The 15,008-nt window shown below is 40.7% G+C and overlaps 1 protein-coding gene across 2 annotated transcripts; it reads left to right on the forward strand.

The window, feature by feature from the left end:
- The first annotated feature begins 2,118 nt into the window (after window positions 1-2,118).
- Window positions 2,119-14,120, forward strand: LOC105061060 (protein MICROTUBULE BINDING PROTEIN 2C). Of its 2 annotated transcripts, none has more exons than XM_029260690.2 (5): window positions 2,119-2,459; window positions 2,552-2,626; window positions 3,212-3,562; window positions 10,683-10,901; window positions 13,810-13,949. In XM_029260690.2, the coding sequence occupies exons 1-5, from the start codon at window positions 2,244-2,246 to the stop codon at window positions 13,816-13,818; spliced, it is 870 nt and encodes a 289-aa protein (XP_029116523.1). In that variant the 5' UTR covers window positions 2,119-2,243; the 3' UTR covers window positions 13,819-13,949. The 2 variants fall into 2 exon arrangements, with proteins under 2 accessions (XP_029116523.1, XP_010943295.1); XM_010944993.4 differs by having other exon boundaries at window positions 2,121-2,459; window positions 13,814-14,120.
- Window positions 14,121-15,008: the final 888 nt, after the last annotated feature.

Consider the following 15,008-nt stretch of genomic DNA (forward strand, 5'->3'; position numbering starts at 1 on the left):
GTTGGAGAAGCTGGAGTCGAGGGAGTCGCGGTCGTCGCCGGGACCTGCAAAGAAAGTTTAAACCGGAGTTGGGGGTGCTCCGGCAAGACCCTCCGACGCTCAAGTCAGTTCTCTGCCTCAACAAGAATGGAGTGCTCGAACGAAAATTTTAGTAAAGTTTTGAGATAGAGATTAGAACTTAGAGAATAACGTATCTGGAGGTCCCCTTTTTATAGGCGGAAGGCATAACAGATTGACAGCGACGTCTGTAACCGTTTGGTAGTGGGCCGTTCGGGGCCATAAGGAGTTTGTTACGGAGAGTAGTGGAGTGGCGTCGTGGCCATCGCCGTGGCCTGCCACGTGGAGCCTGTTGTAGAGAGTGGAGTGATGTTCGTTGTCGTGACTTGCCAGAGCATGATGGAGCCGCGTGGGATCCGTCATAGGAAGTGGAGCAGAGTCGTAGCCATTACTATGGTCTGCCAGGGAGTCCAGGCCCGTCGGCCGAAGCTCGGTTGGGGGGTCTGGTGGAGAGGGGTAGCTCTCCGTCTAAGAGGAGCTCGGGTGTTGCTGCGAGCCTTCCACCGTTGGGTGCCCTGGGCGCTAGTATTGCGGGCGAAGGTCATCTGCTGTAGAAGCTCGGTCAGGGGCTTTCTGTGGACGAAGTTCGGTTCCATGCAGAATTCGGCAGAAGGTCGACCGGCAGTGGATGTCGGATGTCGCTGGAGAGGTTCACCCGCTGGAGGGGTCTGGCTGCTAGAGCCCGTGTGTCGTAGGAGTTCGTCCGGAATCTGTCCGCTACAGAAGTTCGGTCGGAGTCTGGTTCCCGTAGAAGTTCAGATAGGGATCATTTGTTGAGGAAGCTCGGCCGAAGCCTGCCTGCAATAGAAGTTTGGAAGAAATTCGTTCACAATAGAAGCTCAGGTGGAGGCTTACAGTAAAAATCCGATGCGGACCGCTCGTAGTAGAAATTTAAAGTAGACCGCTTGTAGTAGTGGCTCAAAGTAGATCGCTTGTAGCAGAAGCTCGGAGTAGATCGCTTGTAGCAGAAGCTCGGAGTAGATTGCTTGTGGTGGGGGCTCGAAGTCCGGCCCTTGTAAGAATTCAGATGAGGTCTACCTGCAATGGGAGCCCAGGGCTGAAGTCCGGCTCCCGTAGGAGCTCGGGTAAAATCCAGAAGGTGGTCGACCGCCGTAGAAACTTGGATGGAGTCCGCCCGTCATGGAGATCTACTGTTGGGAAAGTTCGGCCACTGACGAACTGACGAAGTTCTGGAAGAAATTCGGATTGGAGTCGATCGAATCCTGTTGGAAAAGATCTGGAAGAGGTTCGGGGAGCGGTTGACCCTTGTAGGAGGTCGGCCGATAGTAGAATCCAGAGAGCACTTGGAGCAGCCTGATGGACGACCGAAGAAGCTTAAGCCCAGGAGATGCGGCAGGAGTTCGTCCGTCGGGGGAACCCGATCGATACTTGTGGAAGATACTGTGGGAGTTTATCCATCGGCAGAACTTGGGAATATTGCGGAAACTCGGCCGCCGAAGAGGTTCGGAAAGATGTCGCCCAAGGTTGGACGTCGACAGAGTCCCGAGAGGGTCACTCTTGGGACGAACTTCGGCTAGGGAGTATTTTATACCCAACAGAGGGAAAAAAGATTTATTCAAGATGAAAAATAATTCGATGAATGATTTTGATTTTATCAATCATTGTGAGTATCAATCTGGTGAATAAACCACTTGCATTTGTTTATTATTAAATATTCACTTAATTATCATTTTTTATAGTTTTTTAATTATTTTAATTATTTTTAAAATATATATAGAATAAATATAATAAAATAGATAAATAATATTAAATATTATTTAAAAAATATATTCTATACCGTATGAGGTTATAAGCTAGTATGCAAATAAATTTGAAAGATTTGAAGAATTTTCAAGACTCTATTGGTGGAACGTTGGAAGAATTTTTGGGATCCACCGCGCGTGGGTGGGTGTGTGTATACATACATAAAATTCTCATTAGATAAAAAAACAAAGGAATAAACAAGCTGGCCGGCAGCCCAGTGGCCAACGGTCCAAAAAGATGCCATTTCCGTAATTTAATCACTGATTCGGGGGCGTCCTTCCGGAGGGAAGGGGCGGAGCCCGTCCCTTCGAGCGCACGTCTCGGTCTTCTCTGAGAAAACGAAGCCAGTCTAGCCGGGTCTCACACCTTTCCTCCCAGCACCAAACCCCCACAAAAAAAAAAAAAAAAAGAAAAAAAAAAAAATGCTGGAGAGATCGCAGAAGGAACGCAGCTTCCCGGATCCGCCGGACCATGGGAACCCCGCCATCGCCGGCGGCCGCCGACGTTCGCCGCCTTCCCCGCCCGATTCCATCCTCCCTCCCTCCTCCGCCGCCGCCTCCTCTGGGGACGGCGGCAATGTCGACAAAGTCCTCTTCAAGAACCTCGTGGAGATGGTCCCCCTCGTCGAATCGCTGATGGTCATCACCTTCTTCCATGCTCTCCATTTTTTTTCCTTTATGCTCTTTTCTTGATGTCTTTGTCTGATTTTTTGAGGTTTTTTCGTTTTTAGGACCGGAGGGCGAAATCGTCCTTTACGCGGCGGGCATCGATGGTCTACACACCCGCCCCGTCCCAGCCGAAGAAGGTGCGGTGCTTGATCACTACTTTTTTAAAATTTTTCTATCACGAATCTCTGAATATTTGAAATATTCGCGATTTAATAAGTATATAAAGACGGTCCTGATTTGCTGATTCTACTGTACGTTTCCGTAATTGTTTTTAGTAAAATGTGAGCGAAATGAAGGGTCAATTTGCTCAAATGATCGTGTTGTGATGCGCCTGGAGGGAACTTGCTATAAATCCGTTTATGTATCGCTTTTTAGTTATGATTGTTACTATTTAGAAAAAAAATGTTGGATTTTCCCTGGCATGTTGATGCAAAGCTAATGTCTAGTTCTTTTTCTTCATTAGAACAAAATTTTGTAATGATATGGAGTTTGTAGCACTCCACTATCTTATTGGACAAATGGAGAAGCCTATTTCTTTGCCTTTCTAGTTTACTCTTGGTACTCTTTTATTTGACTCTAATCTAGTAGAAATGTCCCTTGTGTTAGGAATAAATTTCATGATTAAAAATTTTATTGGGCTAAACAGAAAAATGACATCCAGTCTCATCTCAATGATTTAAATTTTAAACTAAAAAATTAATTAAAAGATTTACAAAATGCAGAATGCTGAACTCAGAGGTGGAAAAACAGCTCAAAGCATCTCTGCAAAAAAACGTAGGGATCGTGCAGAAAATTTCCAAAGAGATGACACTGTTGATGACATATCATTTTTCTCGTCGAGGGTGTTGCCAGCAGAAAATGTGCAGAAGGAGAGGGAAGAGTTGACTATGCTGCGGGAGCAGGTCAGTGAGCTCCATAAGAAATTGTCAGAGAAAGATGAAGAGCTGAAGTCTGCAGAAAATTCAATAATTCAAATGAATGCAGTGAATGCAACACTTGATGAATTGAGGCGCCAGGTTGCAGAGAAGGATTCTATGATTAGATCTACTAATTCACAATTATATAATGCCAAGGTATATAGTTGAGCATAATAATTTTTGTTGTTTTGCAATTAATGACAAGTGATTCTTACTCTCAAGAAATGTTCAATGATTCTATTTTATCTTGCCCGTCTTTCGTTATATTGAAATCTTAATGACAGCGCTTGTAAGTGGGTTTGAGTCTGAGGATGATGAGGATCCATTAATAGATGACACATTACAATTCATCATCATAAACTTCATTTTCGCATGGACTTATCAAAAAACCATATTAGTATGTATCTATATTTATGCATTTTGTGCATGGAATTTTAGATGCTTTACCTTCATATTGTTCCTAATATAGGATTCTATCAATACCTAGTTAAGTACAATGTATCCTTAACAATATGGGACACACCTTGAACTTTGTGCTGTTAATTTTATTTTTCAAGGGATTGTTTGAGGGTATGCGTATTGCAGAAGTCACATTAATCATTTTCTTTTGATGTCTAGGTGGTAACCTTAAGGGTATTTACGTTTGTCTACATATGACACTAGAACCCACTCCTGACAATATTTTTGCGGTGCATATAGTACCTACATATTAGTTGGCTTGGTAGACCATGAATATGAACTTTAAAGAGCCAAAGATGGTTTATGTGTTTGTTTGTGCATGCACACGTAGTTGATAGATGAATGGATCAAAATTTTAAATTACACGAACCTTTTGCCAAGGCCATCTTTGTCCAAGTCATGTGATTGAAGGGAGCAGGCCATCCATCTCTCATATCAACAAGTTGTTGGATCAAAGATAGCAGGCCATCAATATCTTATATTAACAAGTTCTTGGACGGAAGGTAAGGGGAGAAGTTATCAGACCCTTTATCAAATATTAAGTTACATGGCTAGATCAAGATCGACTGCAACATTGAGGGGTACTCTTTGTGAAGGCAAAGGAGAAGGGGATGGTGGATGATTTTGGGGACTCTGTGCAAACGATGAAACTGAAGCTCATATCCAAAGTTGAGTACACCAACAAGGTGTCCACCTTTCCTTTTCTTGTGCTATGGATTGGCTTTCCATATGCTCTCTTTCTCACTCTATCTGAAAGAGATCTATCCCCTGTTGCTTGGCTTTTCTCTCTCTCTCTCTCTCTCACCTTCACCATTTTTAAGCTCCAAAGTCCAAACCATAACCTTAAATTTCTTCCTTTCTCTTTACAACGGGGGATGTCAAAAATACTAATCTTCCTCCATCTACTACTCTTGCAGGGTGAGAGTTTTAGTCTAGCTAGGCTAACTTGGCTTGGGCTTGGCCTTTCAGCCTGTTGGGCTTCATTGGATTGGACCCTTTTAGGCTCTGGGTCCTACTTACATTCCAGCTGAGACCTGATTCTGCAAAAAGTTTTCGGCCCCAAGCCCAACTCAGAGTTGTAGAAATATCATCTCGTTTGGCCTTGGAGGCATGGGAACCCAACCCAACCAGACTATTTAGCATGGTGAAATTTTTAGGTGCTAATCATAGCATTGCTTATTCAATTCTCTCCCTCATTCAGCTCTCTCTCCCTTTGAATTTTCATCTCCAGAAGAAGAAATATATATAGAGAATAAAAAACTTACAAAGGGCACCCATGATGCAATACAAAACTGGTTTTAGAGATCCTAAAAAAAAAATTGGGAGTGATCAAACCTTGAAAGTCCTAATTTTGGGTTGTTTGAGTTGAAGGACCCTCAAAAACATGTCTATGCTACTCTACAAGGTTGTCGAGGATCTTATTAAGATTTGATTGCATCCATATAGTGGACCTTAATGAAAGTAAAATTTTCATGATAAGATATATTCCACCATTTAATATTTTGCTAACCCAGGTTATATGGTAACTATCTATACGTCAAAAAAAATGATTTTAGTCCAAACTTTGAGTTCATTTAGCATTCTAATCCCTAATTTTGAATCTTCATGCACCCCATGACCCCAACCAGCAAATCTTGGTCTCTCTCTCTCTCTCCCCCCCTCTCCCTCCCCCTCCCCCTCCCCTATCAAGAGCCAACCATGCCTGTCATGTTCTTAAACTCTCTCTATGTGTGAGAGATATACTGTGATACTCACAGCTTGGGCCTAGGCTTCTTATTTCAAAGGGCCCCCGTAACTTGGGACCCCAGCCATCATTGGTTGCGTATGTGTGAAGTGTTGAAGTAGCGAATGGTCCCTTTGGGGAGTGAGCCAACATAGGTGGTGGAACCAGGACAAAGCTAGGCGAGCTGGCCTCTATGGTGGAGGACTAGTATTGTGTTTTGAGGTGGGAGGGGGATGAAGCAACCGATGTTGGAATTGGAATCAGGGGATTGCGAACTCCCCACCCGCCAAAGGATCATATAGATTATGGAAGTGGTGCCTCAGGACTTGCATCCTTTCATCTTCAGATTTAGAACCTGGGAAGAAGACATTGATGGGTCCCCTCATTTACATAAGTATTGAACCTGGCTCATGCTTTGTGGAATCATCTTTGCTACTAGGATTTTGAGAAAGGAGTCATTGAACATCTCCCAAGCCTTCAAATACCAACCCCTCGTTCCACCTCTAGTTTAGGATTTTGGTCACCATCTCCTCTGTCATTGGGGGCCTGACAGTGAGCATCACCTTTTTCTCAAGGAACTGATAGTAGTCCCTCAACCCCTCATTAGGGATGATATGCACCAGTCTGGCTTTAGGGCGAGGAATGACTTCCTAGTTTGGCATCTCCATCTTAGCACCACAACTCTAACAAGAATGGCCTTTCTTCCCATACTTGAAACACCTTCTTTTGTTCTTGCACTTGCTTTCAATACCCCTTTTCACCACAACGGAAACACCTGGAGGAGTTAAGGAGTCTAAGGCCCTTGCTACTCGATAAATAGGCCTTTCTCTTGGGTGTATAAGTCCGATAGGTGGGTTTCCATTAACTAGAGCATCTTAGTATGAATTGGTGATTAATCCCAAGTTGATTGATCTTCATCTTTCTGGGAGAGGTTTCAGATGGTCAAATGAGAGAGATGCCTCACCTTGGCCCTCTTGGATCTCTTCTTGGTGTCAAATGAGTTTAAGACTAGGTTCCGCCTCGCTATACAATAGACACTTCCGAATGTAGTGTCAGATCATGCCCCTCTGCTCTTATGTTGCCTTCTTTCCAGCCAAGTCAATCATAGACTATCTAGATGTGAATGCATGTGACATCATTTTGTGGATTTCTTTGAGTTGTTTGCTTCGGTCTGGGAGACCCTCCTTGCATCTATTGTGGTCAACAAGCACATAAGTGGAGCTAGGGGTCTGGCGGAATTTGATCCAGTTAGCAGGTTTATCAACAAAATTAGATAGCTTACCATATGCTTAAAGCATAGGAATAAGCAGGGAATTGGTAATGCAACCGCAACCAAGAAAAATTGAGAGGTAATTCAATCCTTTGACATCCTTGAGGAGACTCAGACCCTCATAGCTGACTGGTGGACTCACTGAGAAGGAGCCAATAGAAATCTATACACCTTTACCAAAGTGGAGGATTTATATAGGAGGAAACATGCTGGGTTTCAATGGCTCTTAAAAGGTAACAGTAATGCAGCTTTCTTCCATAAGATTGCAAGTGGCGGGAAAAACCTTGTATTCCTAAAGGAGCCAAACTCTGAACAGAGAATGGATGATTCTACTCTTCAAACTTTTCATGCTCATTTTTCTGATATTTTTGGAATGCCTGAAACACCTCTGCCAAACAAATTTGGGAGGATTTTGCACCTCCCAACCAGAGCTGCCCCCCTAGTTCACCATCATGCTGACTTTTCAGAAGAGGAAGTTAGGAAAGCGGTTTTCAACTTGGGTGGAGACAAGACCATGGGCCCAGATTGTCTTCCACTACTTTTGTACCCGACTTTTTGGGAGATTTTTGGAGAAGATATGATCAATCTTATGTGAGTGATTGCCTAAGACCCCTATTCTCTTGGTCAACTGAATGCAGCCAACATTGTGCTTATCTCAAAGAAGAGGCATTGCAACCTTGGTGACTATTTCCCAATTAGTTTTTCTCAATGGTAGCTACAAGATTTTCAAAAAAGTTCTTGCTAAGACATGGACGATGGTTGTTGGTAAAATGGTAGGTGTTAGAAAAACAACCTTCATCAAGGGTCATGTGATATTGGAGGGTCTGATTGCTGCTTAAGAAGTTATCTAGAATTGCCATTTGGAGAACATTTAGACTATCATCTTGAAGCTAGTCAAAAAGCCATTGACATCCTTGAATGGTCTTTCGCTTTAAAGTCTTTGGATGCTAGGGGCTTTGGTCCTCAATGGATGAGGTGGACCAAAGGCATTTTGAAGGGATCTTCATTTGTGGTGGTAAATGGATTTTTGACAAGACCGATCTATTGTCAGTGAGGTCTTTGGCAAGGCAACCCATTGTCTCCTATGTTGTTTCTTTTGGCTATGGACTTTTAGCAAGGATTTTGCAGAAAGCTTGTGGGCATGGATTATATGGAGGATTTGATCGGCACCATTGTTGAATCCCATTAATTGCCTCTAATATGAGGACAAAGTATTCTATTCATTAAAATTTTATGGTCATAGCTCATGGCTTTGAAGTTCTTTCTTCTACCTTTCAACTCTACGCTAGGGCTCAAAATTTTCATAGATTAGAAGTGATCCCTATGAACATTAGCTAGCAAAAGGTTCAATAGATTGCTAGTGCCATTGGTTATAAGTTAGATAACTTCCCCATCACATATTTAGGCACACCCATTAGGAAGTGTTGTCTTTTAGAGAATGGTTGGAAGTTGGTCCGTAATTCGCCGAACCGTTCGATTCGAGATGTGCTAAACCATACCAGTGGCCGATCAGGATGGTTCCGGCATTCGAAATGAAAAACTAGCAAGGAGAGGGAGAGGGAGAGTGAGAAGGAAAGCGGAGAAGAGAGAGGGGGGGGAAGGAGAGGGAGAGGCAGAGAGGTCCTTCAGAGGCTGCCGGAGGGCAGTTGAACTCGTTGCGCCATTACTGAGCTAGATGGAAGCAAAGGAGGGCGAAAGGAGGGAAAAATAGGGAGAGGGAGAGGAGGCTGTTGAAGGCATCTAGAAGGGTAGTGATGCAGTAGCATCACCAGCCCTCCGAAGGCCTCCGATGGCCTATGGTGGCCTCCTCTCCCTCTCCTTCTCTGCCTCTGCCCTCCTCTAGCTTCCACCGAGCTTGGTGGCGATGTAGTTACCTTGGCCATCCTCTAGAGGCTCTATCTCTTCCTCTCCTTCTCTTTCCCTCCACCCTTTTTCTCTTCCTTTCCTGTTCTCCCTCTGCCCTCTTTCCATGTCGATTTGGACCTGGTATGGAATGACATGGGAGTGTACTGAATCATATTGTCGGCCAATTGGTTCGAGCTCCAATACTGGCACGGCGAACCTTAGTTGGAACCCTTAATGAAAAAAATGGAGAGAAGGTTGAATAGGAAGGGTAAACTACTGCCATTGGGAGGTAAATTGGTGTTACTAAATGTAGTGTTGACTACTCTCCTAATTTCTTGGGTGAATGTGTATTAGCTGTCTCAATTTTTTATCAACAAAATTGAATGATCAGAGCCAAGTTATTTGGGAAAGGACTTGAAGGGATGAGGGTCTTCATCTTGTCAATTGGGGAACTTCTGTGCAAAAGCTGGTAGAACAGTTGGATATGCAAGACCTAATTTTGGCAAAATACTTGGTGATGGCTAACAGGACTTCTAAATGATTTAGGTAGATGAGATCCTATTTTTGGAAGGGGATGACTAGACTTGCAGATATGTTAGTGCTGGGCCTCAAGTTTTTGATGGGGCATGAGTGACAAAACAATTTTTGGATAGATAAATTGCTTACTAATATGACTATAAAGACATTATTCCCTAAGCTTTTTGATGCTTCTGGTAATTCAAGGGCAAAGGTGGTAGACTATTGGATAAATAACAACTGGCAGCCAATATTTGAGAGAGAGCCTTCATCAGATCTTGTGGCAGAGGCTTATAATCTTTTTCAACTTCTGAGCTATGTCAAACTTGCAGGAGGAAGTGATGGTGTTTTAATGAAAAAGGCAGGTTCCCGACAAAGTCAGTCTATACTCTTATTAACAAAGGTGGGATACAATGCATTTGCTCTGGGAGCATTTGGAAAGCTAAGTGACTGCTTAAGATCAAAATGTTTCAACGGCTTGTTGCGAAAAACAAAGTCCTAACAAAGGATAATCTCACCAAGATAGGAATTAAACCAGAACTGATGTGTGTTGTGTGGAATGCAAGAGGAGACAGGGAATCACTTGTTTTTTAAATGCAATGTCTCTAGGTGCTCATGCTGGGACCTTCTAATCATATTCAATGTTCGAAATGGAGTTCTGCTCCTAGATAGCTTCAGGGATTCATGGAGAAGGATTTTATCAAAAAAAAGAAAAATGGATATACAGGATACGATAGCTGCTGTGCTTAGTTATTGTGTATTTGGCGCGAACATAATAGTAGACATTTCGAGGGATTGAGCTTGAGTTTTGGAGGAGTTAGGAAGGAAGAAAGGAGGTTAGTAGCATACTTGATTTTAGTGTGGTGGACCCATGCTCGCACGAGATGCGGAACCACCTTGAGCTGCTGAATCTGCAGGACCTAATTCTCTTTGTACTGGGTTGGAACTTTTGGACCCAGTCCATCTAGATCTTGTTAAGTTTCTATTTGTTTTGGGTTTTGTCTTCTGTTAGATGTTTTCCATGTCATTTTGATGTAATTATTTATTTACTTAATGAATGGATGGTTTACCATCATTCACATCAAAAAAAAAAATTTTGTGGCTCAAAGCCCCAAACTAAGTTGGTATGATCAAAGTTCATGGTTGACAGTATAATTTTGGTAAGAACACCAATCTTTTTGGCTTGTTTGGAATTTGGTAACTCATTCTCAGTTTTTAAGTCCCATAATTTTTTTTTTCCTTTATTATCTATAGATCATGGGTGCCTCTTTTGCCACAAAACATATTGCTATACATAGCTGTTCTGTCATGTTCATTTTTTATGGCTTTTATGCTGCTAAGCTTTTGCGCTGCAAAGTTACTCTTTGATCATCCACAAGTTAATACTGTAGTTCTTCCATGGCTTCACAATGTTGTATACATGTCAGATTATTCAAAGAAGTCCTCCTTTTTTGTTTTTACAGATCATGCTTGCAGACAAGCAAGCTGCTTTGGAGAAATTAAATTGGGAAGCAAGGATGTCAAGTAGAAAAGTTGAGGAACTTCAAGGGAATGTAGTCTCTATGGACCTTGAAATAGCTGCACTGACGCAATTATTTGAGAAACTAACAAAGAATGATGCAGCTGCTTATTCTGATGATAGCATTGCTGCTGCTTTTGATTTTGAGCCACTTCCACCTACAGTAAGCTCATCTTTCCTTATTTTCATATGAATAATATAGCCTTTATCTTTTTCTTTCTTCTGTTAGGTTGTATTAGTTGTAATGAGCAGATGTAGAAGAAAACATTCAGTTCTCCTAGAAATGCTAAAAGTAAATTTTGGAAAAGGGAATTATTTTAAGGATACTGGTACTATCAATGGTGCTGAACTTCGCTAATCTTGGAACTAGCTGTTGCTTATTTTGTTTGAAAATTTATTGCATTGCGAATGTGCTAGCTTACCAAGCTGGTAAAGTCTTTGGCAATTGTGCCAAATGACTTAAGGTCAAGTCCCACCATCACCAGCGTTGGTGGTTTAGAGGCATTTGTCGAAGGGCTACCCCCCTTTGTGAGCCCATTGCCTGTGGCCCTCTTCTATCAAAAAGCAAGAAAAAAGTTATGGAAATTGATGATCCTCTAGCTTATAATTCTTTGTACATATTAATTCAGAAAGGATTATTACTAAAATGTTCAAATTAGTGTCATCCTTTTGGTAACTTGCTAGCTTCTATTTAAATATCCTAGCATGTTGTTTTAGCGGTTGAGAATGTTTAACTTACAGAAATTTCATTGAATTACTCACTATTTGGTAAGTGAAGTTTGGAGCAAGATCATTTAATGGTGTGGCTTGTTTTCTTGACAACTGACATGTCAAGTAACATTCATCCTCCTAAATTTTTGTTTTTGTTTGAAACTGACATTGGAGACCATAGAGAATCAGAATTCAAGTGGTCTTGATATATGGAAACATGGTGATGAATCCAAATTGCAATGTAGGAAACGAGATTTTTAGGAATAGCATATGGCTTACAACAATGAAGATTGGGGAAGCTAGATATGACATGCATGCACCCACAGAAGTCACAATCATTTTAGTTTTGGTGAAATGGTATGTAGCCTCAGTTGGCCAAATGTTGATGCTGAGCTCATTTCCTTTTTTACTAATTGATAAACTTACTGTTCATATTTGAAAAGGTTTACCATTTTCTATGTTATTTCAGAAATAATATTATGTTGAATGTTGATTAATAAGAAGAAGACTTGGTTAAGTGATAAACTGGAATTCTTGACGGAAATTTTAGTGGTTAAGGGCCTTAAAATTGGTAGCAAAAAAGTAGAGTGTATGGAATGCAATTTGAACATAAATAGAAACGAAAAATGAGTGTATGACCAATACTTATGTCCTAGAGATACTATAGTGTAAATGGCTTTGTTATCTTGGGTTATCAATTATCATACAAAAGAATGACAAGAAAAATGATGAAAAAATATTAGAACAATGAGTTGCATGTATTGGCTGCTTAAGGAATATTTTATAGAAAGGTGATAAGGTTCACATTGTTGGATGGTTCAGAATGTTGAGCAATAAAGAGGCCTAAACAAACAAGATGAACATGCTAGAGATGAGAATGTTGAGATAGATATCTGGACGGTATGGTAAACTTATGAAGGATTTGTGTGGTAGGACATAAACAGATGACATGTCTGCTTGCAAAAGGAGATTGCAAGAGGCTTAAGTTATAGCTTCTGTTTTCTGGAATTCAGTCATAAATAATGTGGGCTTTTCTTCCCTTTGAATCATGAAAGCCATTAGTGGAGTATGTATTCACATGAGCTTATAAGTAATTTGCATATGGGCTTTGGTGTTGCTTCTGAAACTTAGGTTGCATTTAGTTCAGTCAAAAAGTAGGCATTAGGCTTGGAATAAGCCTTATGCCTTCCAAACAGCATTTGGAAAGGAGGCATAGCCAAGGGGTAGCCATGCTTCTCACACTTGCTTATGACAGGCATAACTATTTCCAACTGGGAGCTGTCATATGCTATATGCTTGGCATAAAAGCACCTTTCATGCCTACTTTTTACTTTGTTCTGAACAAAAAGCCGTCCTTGAAAAGTTGTTCCACAAAGATACTTTTTGCTATTGGAAAGCAGAACTAGATGGAAATTGCCCTAACTCGTGGCATAACAAATCCCACATGCATAACTTTTACTATTCTCATTTTTCTTTTTTTGAAGAGGAACCTAGGAAGGACCTTGCCAGATCGAAGATGTCATTCATGAGATAGCAGTATGAACCTAGGAAGCCAGCAACTTTCACAATTTGATAGAAGCCATCTGATTTTATGGAATGAGTGAAACTACAGGGCATTATAAATAACAGAAAGCCTAATTATGTTCAAGATGCAATTGCTTAATTCTTTTTCCTGTGGATTGTCAACAAGATGGATATTAGGTCAGTTGGCTTGGCACTCAAGTTCTAACTGGAATGTTACAGTAAAATTCCAACTTATACTCAAAAGGCTCAGTTAACTTAAAATGAGCCCATATGGTATTTTTTTAGCATTGGTACGATCAAGAGTGAGGTATGCAATGGAAGTGCAGATGCAGGAGGAAGGTCAGAAACATGTAAATGTGCATATATGCTTACAGAAATTAGAGCACAGATCATGGATTTCTTTTTTTTTTTCTTTTTTTTTTTTTTTAAGCTTTAGGAGTTTCATATGAATGCACTTGGCAGCTTTATGAACAAGCATCTGAATTTTTGGTGCCAAGGGCAACAATAAGTTGTCTGGAGATGATGGAGGAGACCATATTCCTGAGAGATTCAAATTGAACGCCAACTTATAACTTTGTCCATCTCTGCTACAATTTTCGTTATAGTAGTATGTAAGAGACTAATGAATGGAATATTTTCTGTTTGATGACGTATGCATTAAGTTAGTACATGCATATCTATGTTCATTACCTGTCATGCTATAATGTACTAGTGAATGACCAGACAGCTAGTCTCGTATTTTTGCTGTATTTAGACATCTGATTCTTCTCATTGATATAATTCATCAATATAATTGCTTACCTTTTGACAAGCTGTGACTGCTTATTGGAATTGAGACAGGATAATATTGATGAAATTCAAATAGAGAAGATGGAAGAAGCAAGAGCAGCCTACATTGCAGCAGTTGCTGCTGCAAAAGAGAACCCCACTGATGACTTATTAACTGCAGCAGCTGAGGCGAGGTTAAGGCTTCAAGCTTTTGTATTCTAGCCTGACAGTTTGGAATATTTAAACTTGATCTAAATGTATACATTTGGTGTTGATTGTATACTGAGTGCAACCAATCATGGTGCATGCTTTGTATCTAGAAGAGAATACTTTTCTCACAGTTTCAGATAAATATTTCCAAGAAATGGTTTATATGGCATAGCAGTTCTATTAGTTTGCTTGTCATGCGTTTGCTCCATTTCCAAGGCTATTCAGAGGTATGCCTATTGTTCATGCACACTTTGTCATTAGACACTTCATTATCGATCTTCCACCATAGTTCAAAATAATCAATATGTACAATCAGAATAAATGATTTCTGAGATTCGTGCCGGAACGTCTACTTTTCATTTTAAAGAGAAGGTATGAAAATATATTTATTCTGAATCAAAGGGAGAAAAACACTGGAGTATCGATGTCCACCATGCATCTGACAATACACATGAGGTTGATATGTTTTATGTGATCATGGACATGTGATTCTTTGTTGATCAAGGAGTGTACAAAGATTGAAACGGGACTAAGTTTCTAATATGGTTCAACGAAGCAGCATGTCTTGGTTGAGACAATTATATCAAACCTGCATGCATGAAATGCACAGCAAGGCCAACCATTCTTGCTTTCACTTTGTATCTATATCCAGCTTAACCAAAACTTGTAGATCTAATAATAATCAAGAGAGCTGATTTGATGGACACAATAAATATGTTGAGAAATTTAAATGCAGTTAAAGAGTTGAGATTGAGAAATGGGAGTCCATCAGAATGAACTGTGATCTATGATATTCAAACTTTATCCATTGAAATGGCCTGACATTACATCTAGAATCTGTAATCTCTGAAGTACAAACATATAAAAAGTAACTTGAAGGCACGAGGCTAGTCGCTCATCCTCCGTCAAGTTCTTATCTTGAAAAGTTGGACATGTCTCAAAGCTAGCATGTCAGAAAACACATGGATTTTTTGTTTATTTTCTGGTAAGCTAGAAATCTTGATTTAGGTACACGGATAAGTTTCATCTCTGCTGTGGCTCCAGCATCAGAAATTTT

Source organism: Elaeis guineensis, chromosome 1, assembly GCF_000442705.2.
Source record: "Elaeis guineensis isolate ETL-2024a chromosome 1, EG11, whole genome shotgun sequence".
NCBI lineage: Eukaryota > Viridiplantae > Streptophyta > Magnoliopsida > Arecales > Arecaceae > Elaeis > Elaeis guineensis.